Consider the following 19,959-nt stretch of genomic DNA (forward strand, 5'->3'; position numbering starts at 1 on the left):
TATATATATATATATATACACACACACATATATATATATATATAAAGAGGGAGAGAGAGAGGAGAGAGACAGAGAGAGAGAGACACAGAGAGAGAGACAGAGAGAGAGAGAGACAGAGAGAGAGAGAGACAGAGAGAGAGACAGAGAGAGAGAGACAGAGAGAGAGTGAGATGAAATGCATCTTTCAACATGTTGTTGATTGAACAAGTTTAAATAGAAATAAAATACTTACAGGAATTTTCAAATTCGGATGAAACACCACATAACCATTTCGATTAATAGCAAAAGCGTATCCAAGAGGGCCAAGCTGAAAACAGTAAGCAATACATATTTTCCCTGAATCATTTCGATAGTTTTCAATATAAAATTCATTTGTGTGATCGTTTACATTAGTTTGAAGGAAAGAATACACTTTATCAGACAAAGAATTTCAACATGTCATAGGAAAATAAAATGTTCTGCAGAATACTAATGACTGAAGAATTTGTTACCATCATCATCATCATACATTATACATTGCTGTATCTGAATTACTTTTATACATTATGCTAATAATTTATTCCTTGACCTTGCTGATTTACAAAGTCAGAGAAATGGAGAATATTGAATAAAATGTATTTTGTCCTCATTTTCTATGCATTGTTAGATGATTGTCATCACATTGGTTATACTTACAAATCGCACAATATTTTAAAAAATTATAGTCTAAATAATAACATGATAGTAATTATAGAACATTTATTAAGAACAACATAATAACCAGTAAAAGAATTTTATCTAAATACTGTTCCATTGCACAAGTTATAAGGAGTATATATCAGCTCTGAAAAATAACATTATACTAAATTGAAGGAAAGGAAGGTTTGCTTTTCCATTCATTTTGAAGATAGAAATCGAAGTAGGACTATGTAATGAGTTTCATACTTCATGAAACTTGATGTAGAGGGAAGATTAGAATCTTTGGTTTCCCACCTGGGTAATTTTGAATAAAACTAATTCTAAGTGATATTATTTGTATCGTGTAAGACACTATGAGCATCTATTGGCTAATGTTCCAATATCATTGGCTGTTACAGATGATAGAATTGGAAAAAGCTCTCAGTTCACTCTGTGGTGTGGTTGGTGTTAAGAAGGGCAACCAGCTGTAAAAACCATGCCAAAACAGGCACAGAAGCTTGGTGTAGTCTTCTACTTGGTTGGCTGCTATCAAACCATCCAGCTCATGCCAGCATGGAAGGTGGATATTAAGTGATGATAATGATGATGATGTCATGCTATCAATGGGGAGGGAATATAAGTTTCAAGAGATACATGAAAATATTAGTCCTTGAGACTAATATTGATTTCAAATTTTGGCATAAGGCCAGCAATTTCGGGGGAGGGGATAAGTCAATTACATCAACTCCAGTGTTCCAGTTTATTGACCTAGAAGGGATGAAAGGCAAAGTCAACCCTGTCAGTATTTGAGCTGAGTGTAAAGTTGGAAGAAATGCCACTAAGCATTTTTCTTGATGCTGTAACATTTCTGCCAACTTGCCATATAACCTTGAGACTAATATTAAATTTTTTTTGTTTTTTAATATTAATCCCTGAGACTAATATTAAAAATATTCCTTTTCTTTACAACACACGTAAATGTTTAATATGATTTGAAGCACTTTGCTTTTAATACTAAAATCCTGTAACTGAAAGATATGTAACATTGCAAGATTTTCTGTTGATTAAAGAAATGTTGAAATTTTTTTAAAATGATATTAATCCAGTTCCTCAAAGTTTTTAAAAGTTTCAAATGTACTCAAGAAGAAATTAATGTCATGAAATGAGGACATACTTTATGTCTTTCAATTTTCTTTAACATATCATCTGTTGTTATATCAACGCCCATCACTCCAAGAATTGTTTGATTGTTCTGAAAGTATATCAAGATATAACAAATCAAATGTCATTTTTGTAAAGACAAGAATATTTTACATTAAATATTTCATAGTAATGAATGGAAAGTAAGAAAAATAGCAAGTTGTACATTATTCAGTTATTGGGTCAAATGTTGTATTAAATTTTTTCAACAAGACAAATTTTGACATGAATATTTTCTAAAACAATTATTTAAATTATTAATGCTAAAATTTACATTTGTATTTTCTCTTCAGGATTCATATCATGCATAAAAATATATTCAAGCTACAAAAGTAATCTCATAATATAACTATCTATAAATATATATTAATCAAAACTATAATTTCCAGATTTAGTTTTAGCAATCATATCACGTAGTTACTATTTCAATGACTGAAGATATAGTACTTCTTTTTAGATAATTTCATATGTAAGTTTTGCATAGAGATGATTTGTTTCTTTTTTCTTTCACTGTGTTTATATTTTTGTGTTAATATTGTCTGAGGAAAAGATAGGTTTGTGTGGTTAAGAAGTTTGCTTCACAACTGCATAGTTTTAGGTTTACTCCTACTGCATGGCACCTTGGACAAATATCCTCAACTATAACCCTAAGTTTTCCAACCCTTGAGTAGCTTTGGTGGATGGTGACTGAAAGAAGCCCAATGATGTGTGTGTGTGTATATACACATACACACACACACTTTTTTTGTAGGTTAAGAAAGCTACCATTGGTTTCATGCTAAGAATTCTCAGTAATTATCAAGCCTGCCAAATAAGTATATCGATCAGGGGAAACGACTCCCAATTGTTATCTCTCTTGAATTAGTTCTAGCCACATTCAGATTTCTAAATATAACTATGAATATGGATACACACATATGCACGTGTGCACCCATGCAGAATATCCATGCATAATGTGCACACACTCACACCTGCATTATGTCAGAACATATGTTACAATTATGTGCTTTAACTACAGCATTAGGGCTTTTAGCTCTTATTTCTAGCAATGTAGGTGTTCTAACACCCTAGTCATATTTGGTAACAATTATAACTTTCCTTTTTGGTAGCACATTGCACACAGTTGTCTATATTAATTTTTTGTATACACATTAGCGATTCACTAAATCATCCAGAGATTTTTACGGTGAATACATATGTATTGACAGAGAATTAAATCTGGAATCAGCCAAATTGAGTGGTTCCTACTGATGAGGCTAAAACTGCCCAATCAGTATAGGGAATCCTTAACCAGTGTTTTCAGGCCATTACAGTCCCTGTCAGAACACATGTATGTGCTTTAACGACAACATTAGAGCTTTTAGCTCTTATTTCTAGCAACGTATGTGTTCTAACACCCTAGTCATATTTAGTGACAATTATATATACATGAGATCTGATCAATAAGTATCCAGACTGTTGCCATAGTAACAAAGCTAAAGCTGCTTAGCAAAGATTGACCTTAAACTCTGCTGAGCATGCGCACTAAGTTCTAATGTTCTAGCTCATTTCTATTCTTTACAGCAGTGCTTGGAATGAATGTGTGTAGTGTGTGATCATTGTATTGACCAGGACAGAGAAACTTGTCATGTTGATACCTGCTCAGAGGCCTGCGCAAAGTTGCAGAAAGTGTATGGAGAGGAGCCACACACAAGTGTATGAGTGGTTCAGACGTTTCCAAGTTGGTCAAAAAATGTTGATACTGATGAACCTTCTGAGAGGCCCGCAACCAGCAGAACTGAGAAAAACATCACAGATGTGCATGCAGCTGTGAGGGGAAATAATCAAATCACTATGTGTGAGTTATCAGAGGATGTGTAGATTAGCTATGGTTCAGTTCAGTCCATTATCACTGAAGATTTGGGTATGAGACACATGTCTGTCAAGTTTGTGTCAAAAATGCATTCAGCTGACATGAAAGACACTTGGGTTTCAGTGGCATAAGATCTTGATTGCATCAAGAATGATGAAAACTTTTTGAAAATTTTACATAAGCCTCTGAGCAGGTATCACCAAGCTTTTGGCAAAATCTGATGCAGATTCTCTGGTCAACTTTCTGTCATGGTTAATGCAATGATGACACACTACACACCTTCCTTCTAAGCACTGCTGTAAACAGCAGAAGTGAGCAAGTACGTTAAAACTTAGTGTGCATGCATAGCAGAGTTCAAGGTCAAAGATCAATCTGTGCTATGTGCTTTAGCTTCATTATTATGGCGACAGTCTGGAAACTTATTGATCAGACCACGTGTATATATATATATATATATATATACACACACACATATAGGTACAAGCATGGCTGTATGGTAAAGAAATTTATTTCCCAATCCATGGTTTTGCATTTAAACTATTTCTGAATGGATTTGTCTGACAGAAACTGAAAGAAGCTTGTTGTGTGTATATTTATATATCTGTGTGTGTGCGTGTGTGTATGTGTTTGTGTCTCTTGCTTTTAACATCACGCAATGTGTGTAAATAAAAACCTTTGTCATAAGGCAGTGTCCATTTCCACTTTTCCATGGAAAAAAGTCCAGTCATGAGGAAGTCCAGTCATTGTCTTACTTGGTTGATTACTTTAGATTACTTTAGTAAAGTAATCTAATTATGAAAGTTGTATCATTTAAAATGCAATTTACTAATTACAAAAACAATGAGAATTAAACACAAGAAAATGATACCCACAAAAAAATCTGTAAATAAATATAAAAAGAATCACTTAAAAAGGTAACTTACAGCTCCTAAGGTCCGATTATATACAGGCAGTGTAACAGTTGTTACCATGCCTAATCCCTGAAAAATAAACATTGAAATATTGAAGTAAAAGATAACACTAATCAAGCATGTGAAAATCATTTAAAATGAAAACAAATATTTTTTAAAATAATATTTGATTTTTTAAAATGATGTTTAGTAATTAACTAAAATAATTTACCAAAAAATTGTGCAAGAAGTCAATTATAAAGATTAAAACTTTAAATAAAGTTTAAGTGTATTATCATTATGTTTCAAGCTAAGTTATAGTTAATTATATTAAAGTAATAAAATATATGGGGAAATTGATAAAATAAAAAAGTGGGTAAAGCACTAGTTCTCATCATAATATCACAGACAAGTGGCACCAAATCTGAAAGCACTCTTAAACAAGTAAATCAGAATACTGTACAAGAGCAATTAGCCAGAGTTGCAAAGCAACTTTGTGATAGCTAATAACATTTCAAAAGTAGGCTCTGGTATTTAAAATCTACCGGTAGCTCTCAAAAGGGCTTGATGGGAATATTTACAAATGAACTGTTAAAATGTATTAAAAATTATTAGAAGTTAATGTCACATTCTTAAAATGTTAGGTAATTACAGTAATAAATAAAACCAATCAGTTAGTACTAGTCATTTATAAAAAGTTAATTTTAAATTATCGATATATGATTTAATAGACAGTTTTAAAAAATGTTAAACAGAAAGATAGTGTGCATATGAGTGAAGAAGGTGGAAATAAGTATGCATTGCACCATTAAAGTTGAATAGCAAGAAAGAAAGCATATTGTTATCATAGAAATTCATGCATGCAAAATATGATATACTGGGTCTCACAGATAGGTTCATAGAACTTAAATTTATTTTGAAAACTCTCTTGCTAGGATGGATGCCAAGAAAGACCAAATTTAAAATTTATAGATGCTAGATAACATTGAACAATTTCAAAGTAATAGCTTCTCTCCAGAAAATAACTCAACTCTAAAAAATCATTTTTATTTGTTAAAAATATTAATACAAAAACACTTAATCAATAATTAAATTTGGTTAAGAACTTGATAAATTTAGTAAAGTGGTGTATTAATATAGTTAAAACAGTCAAACTAGCAAAAGATACTGTATTTAAAAGGATGATTAGATATAATATAAAAAATTATACATGTTTAATTTTCATTAAATAAATAAATAAATAAATACAAACGTTAGTAAGAAGCATGTTCAATTTGAGATTTTAGCTTTAAAATATGAAACACAGAGCTACCAGTTATCAGGAAAGAGCTTCTTGTCAGAAAAAACTGCACATGAAATAAAGATTTCCTTGGAGATCAGTATTGAGTCAAATTGTCTTCTCCATTTTAATTCCAAATATTGATGAGGCAACCATTGACTCTAAACTAAGAAGATTGGTGCTTTTGTTCTCTTCAAAAATACTGATCTAATGGACATAGTATAGCAAACAATTATTTTAGAGTATTTTCATCAGGTATGTTCAACATATATTGAAAGGTTTGATAACATATTAGAAAATTTAATGGCATATTTTGCTAAAAATTTTCATCTAGGAATTTAGGAATGCAGAATTGATACTTGTCTGGTATCTTCCACTACTTTGCATAATTTTCTGTTTTATTCAACACACATGAAACAGTTTTTGATTAGTAATTATAAGAGAAATAAAATATTATACAAATTTCCACCAAAAGAAAATCAAACAAGGAACCAGAAGGTATGACAATGTCAAAAAGTAGAGTAGAAAAATATAGAATTAATGAAGAAATCCTACAAAGAAAAAGAAAAAATGGGTAGCCATTTAATGAAGATTGAGAAACTTGGCTACGTATTAAACTAGGGAGTCAACTTGTACAAACTGTATGTACATATATAACATATACTTAAATTTTTCATATTTACTTGAAACTGGCCCTCTTTCTTTGCCATCATTTTCAAGTATTACTTGAAGCAATAAATGATAAAAATTTTATTTGAAAAGAAAAGGTCAACCTTTAATCTTTCACTTATCTTCTGTACCACTTATTTTTTTGCACCCAAGAAGTAATCTTTATGAAAATACAAAATCAATCATAACAATAGACTTGGCTAGTAGTTTGATCTATCTCATATGATAGCAACTGTCCAACATAGCATCACAGAGTTTCTTCATCTTCATTGAGGTGTTTTATCTACCAGCTATATACACTGACATCTCTAAAATAATTTTAGAATGGTGGTGCCTTCTGGTAGTATAAGTAGAAGTTAGAAAGCTGTTTGTAATTCTTATCCTTAATATCTTTCAGGAAGGCTGCACAGTTCTTTGCAAAGCCCAGCACTTTCTTTTGTGTTTGAGGGTCTTGGTAACTCCACATCCATTGTGCTTTTGTTTTTAAATCTCCATCTACTACTGTTAATGTTTTACTCCAAGTGCTAACATCAAAACTAAAATAACTTCAATCAATTTTTTTATGTAATGATAAAATATTCTCTTATTACATTATTGCTTCAATGATTTCAAATCTTTTGTAAATTATTATAATCATTTGCCACAATGACAATATGATACTGCTGAAGTAACAATGATGGTGACGGTTATGAAAATGCTTGGAATAACAGTTTTATTCTGTCTTTATAAGTTAGCTTAAGTGTCTACATTTTTCAAAACAATTAAAAATGCAATAGATAAACTTAAATGCAGACTTTTAGAAACACCATAATACAAAATATATCTGAAATATAATTAAATATTTCCATAAAAGTCAGATATTTAAAACAGAAATAACAACTTACAATGGCTAAAAGAGATACAAATTACAGGGTGTATATTAGTTGTATAATTATATACAATCAAACTGTAAAATATACAGAAAGGCAAATCAGCAATCAAAATTTACTAAAAGCTGCTACATCACAGAAAACATCAAATCAACAGTTATATTACATTTATTATTTATTAAAACTCAATAATCTCACAACATATATTTAGTTTAAAGTAGGTTGTAAAGAAAAAGAGTTAAATAATGTTACTAGAATAAAATTCCAATAAAGAGTATTTACTTTTGTTGAGGTTAGGGTTACAGCAAAAAAAAAAAAAAAAGTAACTTCCAAAAATTCATAATTTTTTAAATTAAATATCCCTTACCTTTTCATATACGTAAAAAACTATTTTGAAAAATGTTATGGAAATGTATCCTATCAATTTCTAGTACATTGGCAAACAAACAAAGAATAATAATGATAATACAAGACAGAAACAAAAGATAAAATCAGAAACCTATTTTCAGGAAAATAGTATCTCAACACCTATTTCTTGGAAAATATGTTTTATATACTTCAAAAATTATCGTTAAAAATCATTAATTTCCATAATACTAAAGTAATTTCTGCAGGAAGGTAATATGATAGATATTATTTTCTATGTAAGGTCAAAAATATAAGCAAGCACATACATACATACATACACAAACTCAGCCAACAAAAAAGCCATTACACAGTTACTCGACCTGCTCGAAACAACAGCCAAATGTACCTCAAATCGAACCCTGTCATCTTAGAAAAGGAACGACACTTCCTACAATGTAGTCTGAGATGTGCAAAAAGATGGGATGATCATGAATAGAACACTTTTGATTTTTAGATGTGTTAAATCAAAGCTAATTTATGATTATGTAAACACATGTAAATAATTAAATATTACACTTAAAGGTGGTGTTCCAGCATAGCCTTGGCTGTGATGGCTAAAACATACTAAAGAACTGCTCTTACACACACACACTGACAATTATACATACAAATATGGCTATAATAACCACCAGAATCACAAGTCACACCATCCAAGTTCTGGAATGATATTACATTAGTCAATTAACCTTTATTTCTGTTTTCTTTTACATATTTTTCTCATAAACAATAAGGTTTTCTTTTATTCATTATCATTAAATTGCAAGGTAAACTTGACATATGAATAATCTCTTCCACAAATGAGTAGAATCTGATTGTTTTTGTGATGTTATGAATAATTTCTTCATGTGCCAATGAAATCAATAATTATCTTAAACATTTTTTTCTGTTATGCTTTTTTTTTTCTGTTATGCTTCATTCAATGTTATATATTATGAAACAATATAATAACATGAGCTATTCTAATCATGATTATTTAGTGGGAAAGATCTGAAATGGTTTTGGAAACTAATACAATATCTAATGAACATACTACAATACATACTAAAATGAATTCATTTAAATTTTAGCACCAGACAGAATCACAGCATTGTTTGTAGAATGTTTAAAAAGAAGTATTCAAATAACCATTATTTCTATTTTTTCCTAATCTTTTTTACAGAGGATATAAGAGAAGTAAATGTTCACTAAAGTCTACTAAGAGTATGAGAAGCTTATTCACAATAGCAGCAGTTAATTTAAAGTATTTCTGGTTTCTAAAATGTAAAATATACCATGGAACTGAAGTAAATTTGTTTATATAATACAGATTAAGCAGAAAAAAATCTAATTCTAAAAAGGATTACTCAAAAAGGGGACATTGAGAAGGTGATAAATAAATAATTTTGGTAGTTAAATACAAGTTCTAAGAACAGTACAAGAAATAAAGGGAAAATTAGATGATTGTTAATTAAAGTTGTTCACCAACCAAGAGAATGCTATTTTTATAATGTGATCTATAAAAATCTGGACTGAATTTCTGTCAAAAGTGAATGTAATGTTCTAGACGAGAAATTAGGTATATTTGGGATTATAGTCAGTCATTAAGTGCCTACAGCTAAAGTACCTGTTATTATTCCTTAATAAAGAAAAAGTTTCTTGGTACACCTTGGTTTTAGTTTGAGATGTACATTCTTGGATTTGTATATGTAAATGAATATATATATATTTGAAATTTATAGAAAAACAAAAGACAAGGACAGGTGTATGAATAACAAGCAAGTGTATTAGTTTGATGCTCGGGAAAAATGAAGAAGTCTTTTATTTTTCGAGCCTGCACTTTTCAACAGAATGGAATAAGAGAATATAAACAGAGAGAGAATGAAAAAAACTTGTAGATTTTAGAAGTCCAACATGGCGAATGTGTATATATATATATAAGCTGATAAGAAAATATTTGCCAATGTTCTACGCCATGAGGACCAAAGATTTGAGGTATTTTGTGTTGCAAGACAGTGTGTGAGAGAGAATCGTGATGTCATAGGAGAGAAATGTGTCCACATGGATGATGGTACACTTACACTAAACGAGGCTGCAAAGAGAGAAGTTTGGAGATGCCACTATGAAAGGTTGCTCAATAAAGAGAATGAATGGGAGAAAGAGAGTCTGCCGAAGGTCGACCCAACAGAGGGACCAGCTATCCAAGTTGACAGTACCATGGTAGATAAAGCAATTAAGAGTATGAAGACAGGGAAACGCCCCGGCCCATCAGGAATCACTGCAGAGATGCTCAAAATATCTGGCAGTGTTGGCTATAGCTTAGTCACCTGTATTGTTAATCAGGTGATACACGAAGGAGTCATGCACAATGACTGATGTAGCAGCACCATAGTCAACTGCTACAAAGGTAAAGGTGATGCTTTAGATACAAATAATTACAGAGGTATCAAGTTGTTGGATCAGGTAAGGAAAGTCACGGAGAGGGTCATAGCCCAACTAATTGGGGAGAGAGTAAGTATAGATGAGATGCAGTTTAGGTTCATGCCAGAGAAAAGCACCACTGATGCTATATTTCCAGTAAGACAGCTGCAGGAGAAATACCTAGCCAAAGATAAATCTCTGTACCTGGCTTTCATTGACATGGAGAAGCCTTTGAAAGGCTCCCCCGATCCCTTATCTAGTGGTCAATGAGGAAACTAGAGATAGAAGAATGGTTAGTGAGAGTTGTGCAAGCCATGTACAGAGACGCTGTGAGTAAGGTGAGGGTTGGCAATGAGTACAGTGAAGAATTTCGGGTAGAGGTAGGGGTCCACCAAGGTTCAGTCCTCAGCCCCCTCCTATTTATCATAGTCCTCCAGGCAATAGCACAGGAATTCAAGAGCTCTTCTATGCTGTTGACCTTGCTTTAATTGCTGAGTCACTATCAGAACTAGAGGAGAAGTTTCAGGTTTGGAAGCAGGGACTAGAATTGAAGGGCCTTAGAGTCAACTTAGCTAAAACCAAAGTCCTAATAAGTAGGAAGGTAGACAAAACACAAACCCCTTCAGGTAGATGGCCCTGCTCAATCTGTAGAAAAGGCGTAGGTAGAAACTCTATAAGATGCACCCAGTGTAAGCTATGGACACATAAGATGTGCAGCAATATCAAAGGAAGGCTAACTAGGAAGTTAGTTTTTGTATGTGGCAGATGTTCAGGAGCAATAAACACTGAAAATGTGCAGAAAACAACTTCTGCCACATTCCAGGGAGAAAAACTACAAGTAGTTGATAGCTTCCATTATCTAGGTAACCAAGTTAGTAGTGGGGGAAGGTGCACTGAAAGTGTAGCTGCTAGAATAAGAATAGCCTGAGCAAAGTTCAGAGAACTCTTACCTCTGCTGGTAACAAAGGGCCTCTTGTTCAGAGTAAAAGGCAGACTGAATGACGCATGTGTACGAACAGCCATGCTACATGGCAGTGAAACATGGGCCGTGACTGCTGAGGACATGCGTAAGCTCGCAAAGAACGATGCCAGTATGCTCCGATGGAAGTGTAATGTCAGTGTGCATACTCGACAGTGTAAGTACCTTGAGAGAAAAGTTGGACCTAAGAAGAATCAGTTGTGGTGTGCAAGAGAGACGATTGCACTGGTATGGTCATGTGGTGAGAATGGATGAGGATAGCTGTGTGAAAAAGTGCCACACCCTAGCAGTTGAGGGAACCTGTGGAAGAGGCAGGCCCAGGAAGACCTGGGATGAGGTGGTGAAGCACGACCTTCGAACATTAGGCCTCACTAAGGCAATGACTTATGACCGAGTTCTTTGGAAATATGCTGTGCGTGGGAAGACCTGGCAAGTCAAGTGAGACCATAATCCGAGGCCTCTGGCAAGGGTGTAGCCAGCCCACTTATGCATACCTTTCCTTCATTGGACACTAAATTCTGCTTGCAAAGCCTGTTGGGGTGAGTGAGGTCGAAATCAAACCATATTCAACGACTGGCCTCCATGCCAACCTTCCTTCATTGGATACTAAACTTGGCTTGCAAAGACCTGTTGGGGCAAGTGAATTCGAAATCGTGTTGACACCTGTACCAGTGGAGTGCTAAGAGCACCACCTGAGCGTAATCATTGCCAGAGCAGCTATCTGGCTTCCATGCCAGTGGCACGTTAATAGCACCATTTGAGCGTTATCGTTACCAGCGTCACCTTACTGGCACTTGTGCTGGTGACACGTGAAAAACATTCAAGCAAGATCGTTGCCAGTGCCGCTGGACTGGCTCCTGTGCAGGTGGCACATAAAATACACCATTTTGAGTGTGGCTGTTGCCAGTACCGCCTGACTGGCCTTCATGCCGGTGGCACATAAAAGCTCCCACTACACTCTCGCAGTGGTTGGTATTAGGAAGGGCATCCAGCTGTAGAAACTCTGCCAGACCAGATTGGAGCCTGGTGCAGCCGCTGCCTCTCCAGACCTCAGTCAAACCGTCCAATCCATGCCAGCATGGAAAACAGACGTTAATCGATGATGATGATGATGATAATATACACTCATCCATATAATAGTTTATGTGGAAATTGAATTAAAATTAGAAAGTAATGGATCCATATAATTTATTCCAATTTTTTAAATTTTCAAGTAACTGGACTAACTATGTACATAATTCCTCATCTCTTAAATATTGGACTAACTATTCAATGAATTCTAGTGTGGCTGAGTACTCCACTTACACTAACATCCTTAACATAATCCTTCAGTAGAATTTACTTGACACAGTGTGTAAAAATACTGTAAAATTACTTGTACTGTCTATCTACCAAATTTCTACAAAATATCCATCAACCTACAAGGCTTGAAAGTAAATGAAATCAGAAAGCTCTGAAAAGCAAGAAGTTTTAATTCTATCATTGAAAATATTCCTAACGGTGCTAATACTTCATATGCAATATGATATTGATGAAAACATGATTATCTGATAGGTTTGTTGAGATTTAATACTGCAAGATAGTCTAATTTGAGAATGTGCTTTCTTGCCATGTGTACAGAGAATAATTTTAAAATTTAGTGGAAGCAGGAATCTAGTTGAATAATTATCATGAGGATAAAAATGGGAGTATTCCAATGTCTGTTTATTAAGGTGAAATTTTCAAGTTAAAACTTTGTATGCTTATAAAATAGCTAAAAATCTTAATGAAACTCAACATCCTGTTGCAATTGGATTTGTTAGAGTATTTAATATTTTAGACATTAGACGACATTATTGATGCACAAGAAATATAACTTGGGAATTATTAAGGTTTTTAAATACTGTAACATCTAACTGTAAAAAAATGAATTCCCAATATAATTCCATGTGACCATATCACATTGAGCTACTAGATAGAAATGTTAAAAATTGGCAATACCATTTCTTTTTGCTGTTAAAAATTATAACAAACACACACTCATCCATCCATGCATATACACCAACATAATATTCATATATGTAGATACATGCGTATGCTTACATTACACATATATATATAAAACAACTTTACAATTATTAAAACATACTCAGAAATTGTACAACCAAAAGCAGATGAATGCCACAAAAAATATCACAAAACTAATGACTTGATCAAACAGAAAAATCTATTCTTAAATGTGTAATATACATATATATATGTATATTATTTTTGTTGGTAGTTAATTTATAATATATTGTTATATATATATATATATATATATATATATATATATATATATATATATATATACACATATATATATACACATATATATATACACATATACATATATTTATATACACAAATATATACATACACACACACACTTACACCATAAATAATTTAAAATATAGTTCCAACAAAACAGCATATCCCAGGAAAATATTCTGTATAAATAGTAAATATTTCAATAGTAAAAATCAGCAAGACATGCAAGACACAGAATTGATAGCACATGTTGGTTTTAACACACACAAGCCATGCAACTACATGTCCCAAAACCAACAAAGGCTTAGAATATATCTGCGACATAACACAACAGCAGCCTAAAATTTCTCTCCTCAGTTTGACCTACATGAAAACGTAAAGCAAAACACAAATGTAATGAAATTGTTGCAACATCAATTTTCCCTCCAAATCTCAACCTTGGACAGCAGCACAGATTTCTTTGAATAAAACACACCAAACCAAAACTTTCAAATGCTAGCCATATATGTCAAGTACATTTCTGGCAATCACTTGATCTACCAAGAGAATCCAATGCAAAATGTAGGATAGATGTTAAATGAGATGCAACATGCTGTCACATTCCAAATAGCTAATTAAAAGATGAAAAAATCTACAGCCAGCATGAAAACAAACGTCCTTTTGAATCTGCATGTCACTAAAACATTTTTGACCAAGTTTTTTAATAGAGCTACTTAACAACAACAAATCTCAATTAAGTTCAAACTTAAAAGTTTTCAAGCTTCATTGTTATATGTTTCTGTTGGTCACACAATGTTATATTGGTTCATAAACTAACTAATATACTTATTCTGGTGAAGGTGGTTGTCACACAATAGATACATACTTAGAAAAACTGTAGAAATACACAAATATGCCATCAACAAAAAAACATGTCCTCATAGGGCCTCTTGATACAAATTGTACAACTAGAGACTAAAAATAATGCACTGAGACTGGTCTAGTTAGTTAAACTAACCACATCACTGCACACACAATTTAAAACAAGAATGAGAATTTATATTGGTTATACTTATGTGAATACTAATGATGAACAAAACCTCAACCTTGAGAATAATACTGGCAACTTGAAAACAGAGTGTTGTGACTCTGAAATATTGACATATAAATATTGTAGTCCTAGCAACAGGCTTTTCATTTGTTTATCACCATTTATAAATTTAAACATAAAAATGGACAAATAAAAACAAATGTACAAAACATCTAAAAAGTTGATTTGCAGGTACTGATAAATCATGATCTACAACTGTAAAAGATAGGCCTTCAATGACTGATTCATGAATTCACCATAAAACAATATAAGATCAAGACATGGAAGTTTGTGGTATAGGAAACTGACAGAGGTAACTCCTTTTAATTTTCAAATCAATAAAGTAAAGTATTAGCAGTGTAATAGCAAAAGGATCAAATTTACAGAATCTAGGAACCTTTTGTTCATTAGCAAAACAGCCAAAACTTCATTATATTTGTATGTAAAAACATTTTATCATGATATCTATCCATAAAAATTTATTACAGTAGCTATGAATAAACATACAAACAGGTATGTTATATTTAAAAAATTATTACGATGTAGTTTAGTGTGTATTTCATCTTTTGATATTTTTACTTGAGTTTTGATAGTAAAAATTCTAAATATACATGGAAGTTAAAATATACTAAACTTAAACCGTATACTCAATTCAATACGCTTAAACTAAAAGCTTGGCACACATATTGTATCTGTATGTCTCAGCATGCATGTGTAAATATTTATATGATGATGTAAAATTCTTCTTCATTTTAGCTAAGTTTAGTAACAAAGACTCAAAAAAGTAGCAGAGACACTATAATGTAGGAAATAATTAGTTATATATAAAGATTATCACAGCTAGAAAGAGGTATAAATTCTGGGTTATATGGAAAAAAAAATATATTAAAAATTAGCAGGATTGTTTATTGAAAAGTTTGTAGACACAGAATCAAATTTGAAATAAATAAATACAGAAATAATAAGTAGCATCTCATGGTGTGCATTTAATTTTTTCTTGATTATATAGTTGTAGTCTACAGTATAAAATAGTTACAGTTACTGTTTTAAATTCTCAAAATAAGGGCAATAATAAAACAATAGTGAAGTGGTAGTAATCATACAGCACCAGACTATATGCCTTAAAGTATTGTTCCACTCCTCAACATTCTGTGTTCAAATCCTATAAAGGTGAATTTTTTAAATAATCCTTCTGTCTGATTAACATAGTACCAGTGATGTCAAGATGATTTCATCAAACTAAACTCCTTTTCCACAAGTTTATCATACTGTTTCCATATAAGAAATCAATATTAGATCAATGAAATAATAACTATTTCTATTGTTGAAGGTTTCTCATTTTTATGATCTGTTTGTTAAATGTTTTGAATAGTTTTGATGCAAAGCTAAAAACAAATAAATATAAAATTACATCTGTTAATTTGCATATCATTTTCTATTCAAACAATATTTCAGATAATGGAAAATATGGCAGATTGATGGGAAAACAGAAGAATATGTTCATGTGTAAACATGTTTTGATCAATAAAAGGATGCAGAATTTGATTCACACATTTCAGTTGTTTGTTGTAGATATCTAAATAGATTGTCTAGTGTGGACTGAGGATTATCAAATAAATATTTTACTTAAAATCATACTGGTGCTGCAGCACTGGCAATAATAGTCATTAAAAAAATAATATATATAGGTAAAAGTTTCTCACACGTGTACATGCACACACACACACACACACGCACACACACGCACACACACACACACACACGCACACACACACACACACACACATACAGCTTTGTGGAGCTTTTTTTCCCCAAATAATTTGAAAGTTTTGTTGTAGTGTTTTAAATGAAAAAATTACAATTCCACTATAATTTTTCTTATCAGTCTACATTTCTGCAGCACCCAGTTACAAATACTCAGCACACTAGAAATGGATAATCTTATTTGAAAGACACTGAACTGATTTAATAATAGACTGTTCCTACACTGTAATTTAAAAAATTATATTTAAGATGAAAAAAGATTTAAAAAAATTTTTTTTCAAAGAAAGAATGTCAAACAATTTAAGCCTAAAAAGTGATAAAATCAAAATATGGATTAGATGCTAAAATGTTAGGGATAAAATTTTAAACTTTCTTTCAGAATAAAATGTTATAGCTAAAACTAGTTATTATTTGATTTAATGAGGGATAATTTTAGGAAATTTTCAATCTTAATGACTTTTTAATAAATTTGAACATTTTTCCTAAATTTCTTGAAATTAAGGATTTTTAAAAAAGATGTCCTGTATCCATAATGATATTTTTTAATAAATTATTATAATTCATTTCAAAATAAAGAGGTTAATAAATCCTGTTTAATTTAGTTACTCAAATTAACTCCAAACTTGTATTATATTAATCAGTTAGGAATAATTAGCTTAATTTATAAAAAGATATTCATGAAAACACTCAGTTATGTCCAGGCACTCTATATGATTGTTTTATTCATTGTCAATGAACAAGCTCATTTAAAATGCTTGCAATAAGGGACAATTGTTTGTTTATAATTATTATTAACACAGGTTATTAAATATATAGTTATACCACACATGGTTTTTCAAAGGGGGAATATTTTGACTGTTTATTCAAAATATGTTAAAATGTATAAAATGTTATAAAATTCACCAATTTCTGGTAAACACTTCTTATTGTACATACACTCAACACACATTCTATATTCTAATTTACAATATATCAAAAAAACTTTTAAAATCTATTAACTATTGAATTATTAAAACTAAGATATATTATTTTATTCAAACATTGATTTCCCACAATGAATAGTATACTTATTAAGAAACTACTTATCAAAGTGAAGTTGGCTGTACTTAAAGAATGGAAAATACAATAAATTACAATATAATTGAAAATTCAATAGTATTACTGAATAATATTATACTATAACAGAACTTGGTGAAATGTGAACTCACTACACTGGTTTAAGATGATAGGATAAAAAAAAAGGAGTTTGGACCTGCATGCATAATAGGCGATATTTTTGTTAAGAAAGACTGGGTACATCTTTTAACATCATAATATGGTTTTTCATTGATGATTTAAGAATACCAATTTCTAAAGTAGAAAATGTTGCAAATAATATAAACTGAAAGAAAAATACTAACATATTGTGTCATAACTGTCAACAAAATGGGCTTTATTCTTAGTTGAAACTATATCACTAATGCAGCTAATATCCTTAGGAGAAGCTTTAGCATCACAACTTTATATTTCTATTATGCTTAAATAATGGAGCTTTGTGTTGAGTCAAAAGGAATCCATGACTAAAACCATAAATACCTATACAGATCTATCCATAATTAAATTTAAATCTATGGAAAATACCTCTTAAAACATCTGACAGTGTCATGTACAACAATAGGGGAAAAAAAGAAACCATATTACTTTGAAGAAACGAGACAATTAAGTCAGCACTAATTAAAAAATAGTACATGAAGTAAAATGATACATATCACAAAGGTCACATTCTGTGCTACATAACTATGAAGGCAAAATATAGATAGTAAAGTACCAACACTTTGTACTAATTGATCTTCTGAAAGTATTCTATAACTTAAAGGATCACTGATAAAATTACAGAAACAAAGTTAAAATGTTAAGTGAAAAATCTGATATATGAGCAGATGTTCTTAAAACTTTTTGCTGTTTCTTTTAGAATTCTATATCATACTTATTTTTGTTGCAGGTTCAATATCCTATCAAAAGGAAACATTTTACAGCTAAAAAAAGAAAGACCAAATTAATGTGGCTGACTACAGTTGTTAGAACCATACCAGTTCAATATGTTTAACTTAATGCCCAGAATTCTAAATCATAAATAATTGCATTTCAATGAAAAAGAGTGAGTCAGAGAAGAATGAGCAGCACTCATTCTTTTTTTCAGGGTTTTTTTTAAGCTGGTGGGGAGAAGTTAACTTTAGATGTGAGACCAAGGGCCAAGTGGTGGTGGCAACCATGCAATGTGTCATGTCTACTACCCAAGAACAGCAACATTCCTCTAATAGGTTTTTTCTCAGAGCTTCCTTCTTCTAAATTTCACTCACAAAATGGCTTAAAAAACTTGCCCAAGGTACTGTGCAGTGGAAATGAATTCAAAACTAGTTAGTTGCATAGTGAACCTTTTAACTACAGTTATGTTCATACTGTTCATAGGGATTAAAAGAACTGGCATAAAAAAGAGCATTTCTAATGCATAGACATGGATTACATACAGTCTAAGAGAGTCTGCTAGTAGTCCACTCTCAGAATCTTTCCTACAAATGCCTGTAATAGTTCAAATTATACAATACTGTTACTGTATAGCAGCTGTATGTTTTCAATACCAGATACTAGTGAGAAACCTTACAAGAAAACTAGATGTGATTTGGATAAAAAAGAATGACATGCCTAAGCTTTTATAAAGAATCCACCAAATAGTAAAGTCATATAAACATAAATCCAGCTAATATCAGAGTGAATCATGCAATAAACTCTCTAATGCAATAGTTAGGTTTTTTTTTTAGGGATGTACTATCCCTCTGAGCTCAGTATATTTTTGTTTTGATGTGTAGGACATGTGGTGTCTAAATTAAAATGAAAGTACTGAGGTAACATTTTAAGGCATTGAAAGTGTTTCTGCAATTACTTAACCTTCTTGCTAAAGGTAGAGCTAAACATTTCACAACACTCTACAATCCATAAAATAGAGATCACATATTTTAAATCTTGAATCTTTACAACATGCTAACCATAAAAGTTGTGGTGTTATGGTTAGAATTCTGCCTGAATGAGTGACAATGTTTAATTCTCCACCCATCCCCCGAAATCCTACCAAACATATCATTTCCATCTGAGAAAAAGAGAGAGATAGAGTGATTGATCTTAAGATCCATAAAGACAAGAAGAGAAATGTTGTTGCTGATGATAAAAGAGTCTTTATATGCAAGTTTAAACCATTGTATTGTAGCAAAAATCTTGAGAAAGGATAAAGGGAATAAGATATTTGAGAAGTGGAATTTGAGCTGAAAAGTTTTGGAATTTAAAACTCAAGTGTTAGGAATATATAATAAAGAAGTTGTTATCAAATTTGTGCTGCTGGGCTGGTTGTACAGAATAACCAGAAAAGATTACAAAAGGAGAGAGCATATCAAACAACTTAAGACTTATGTATGTGGTTTAGGGACAACAGGCAAAATACTAAAAACAGGCCAAGCTGGAGAAAAATGTAATCTAACCACTTGTAATACCTTTCAAATCAATTATTCATCTTATTTTAAGCGTCTATTTCTATATAAATATGTGAGAGAGAGAATAGAACAAATCTACTTTAGCAGTCTTGTAATGTTTTCATTAATGTACCCAG

General features: G+C 31.7%; 1 protein-coding gene across 6 annotated transcripts in view; it reads right to left on the minus strand.

Moving 5' to 3' along the window:
• LOC106868291 (voltage-dependent calcium channel subunit alpha-2/delta-2) overlaps window positions 1-19,959 on the minus strand; it is a 207,694-nt gene that overhangs the window by 46,526 nt on the left and 141,209 nt on the right. For all 6 annotated transcript variants that reach the window (XM_052969102.1, XM_052969096.1, XM_052969095.1 and 3 more), the window contains 3 exons: window positions 4,633-4,689; window positions 1,832-1,909; window positions 233-307 (listed from right to left, as the gene is read on the minus strand). In XM_052969102.1, coding sequence (XP_052825062.1) covers window positions 233-307; window positions 1,832-1,909; window positions 4,633-4,689 — 210 coding nt within the window. The remainder of the gene's footprint in view (window positions 1-232; window positions 308-1,831; window positions 1,910-4,632; window positions 4,690-19,959) is intronic.

Source organism: Octopus bimaculoides, chromosome 1, assembly GCF_001194135.2.
Source record: "Octopus bimaculoides isolate UCB-OBI-ISO-001 chromosome 1, ASM119413v2, whole genome shotgun sequence".
NCBI classification, from domain to species: Eukaryota; Metazoa; Mollusca; class Cephalopoda; order Octopoda; family Octopodidae; genus Octopus; species Octopus bimaculoides.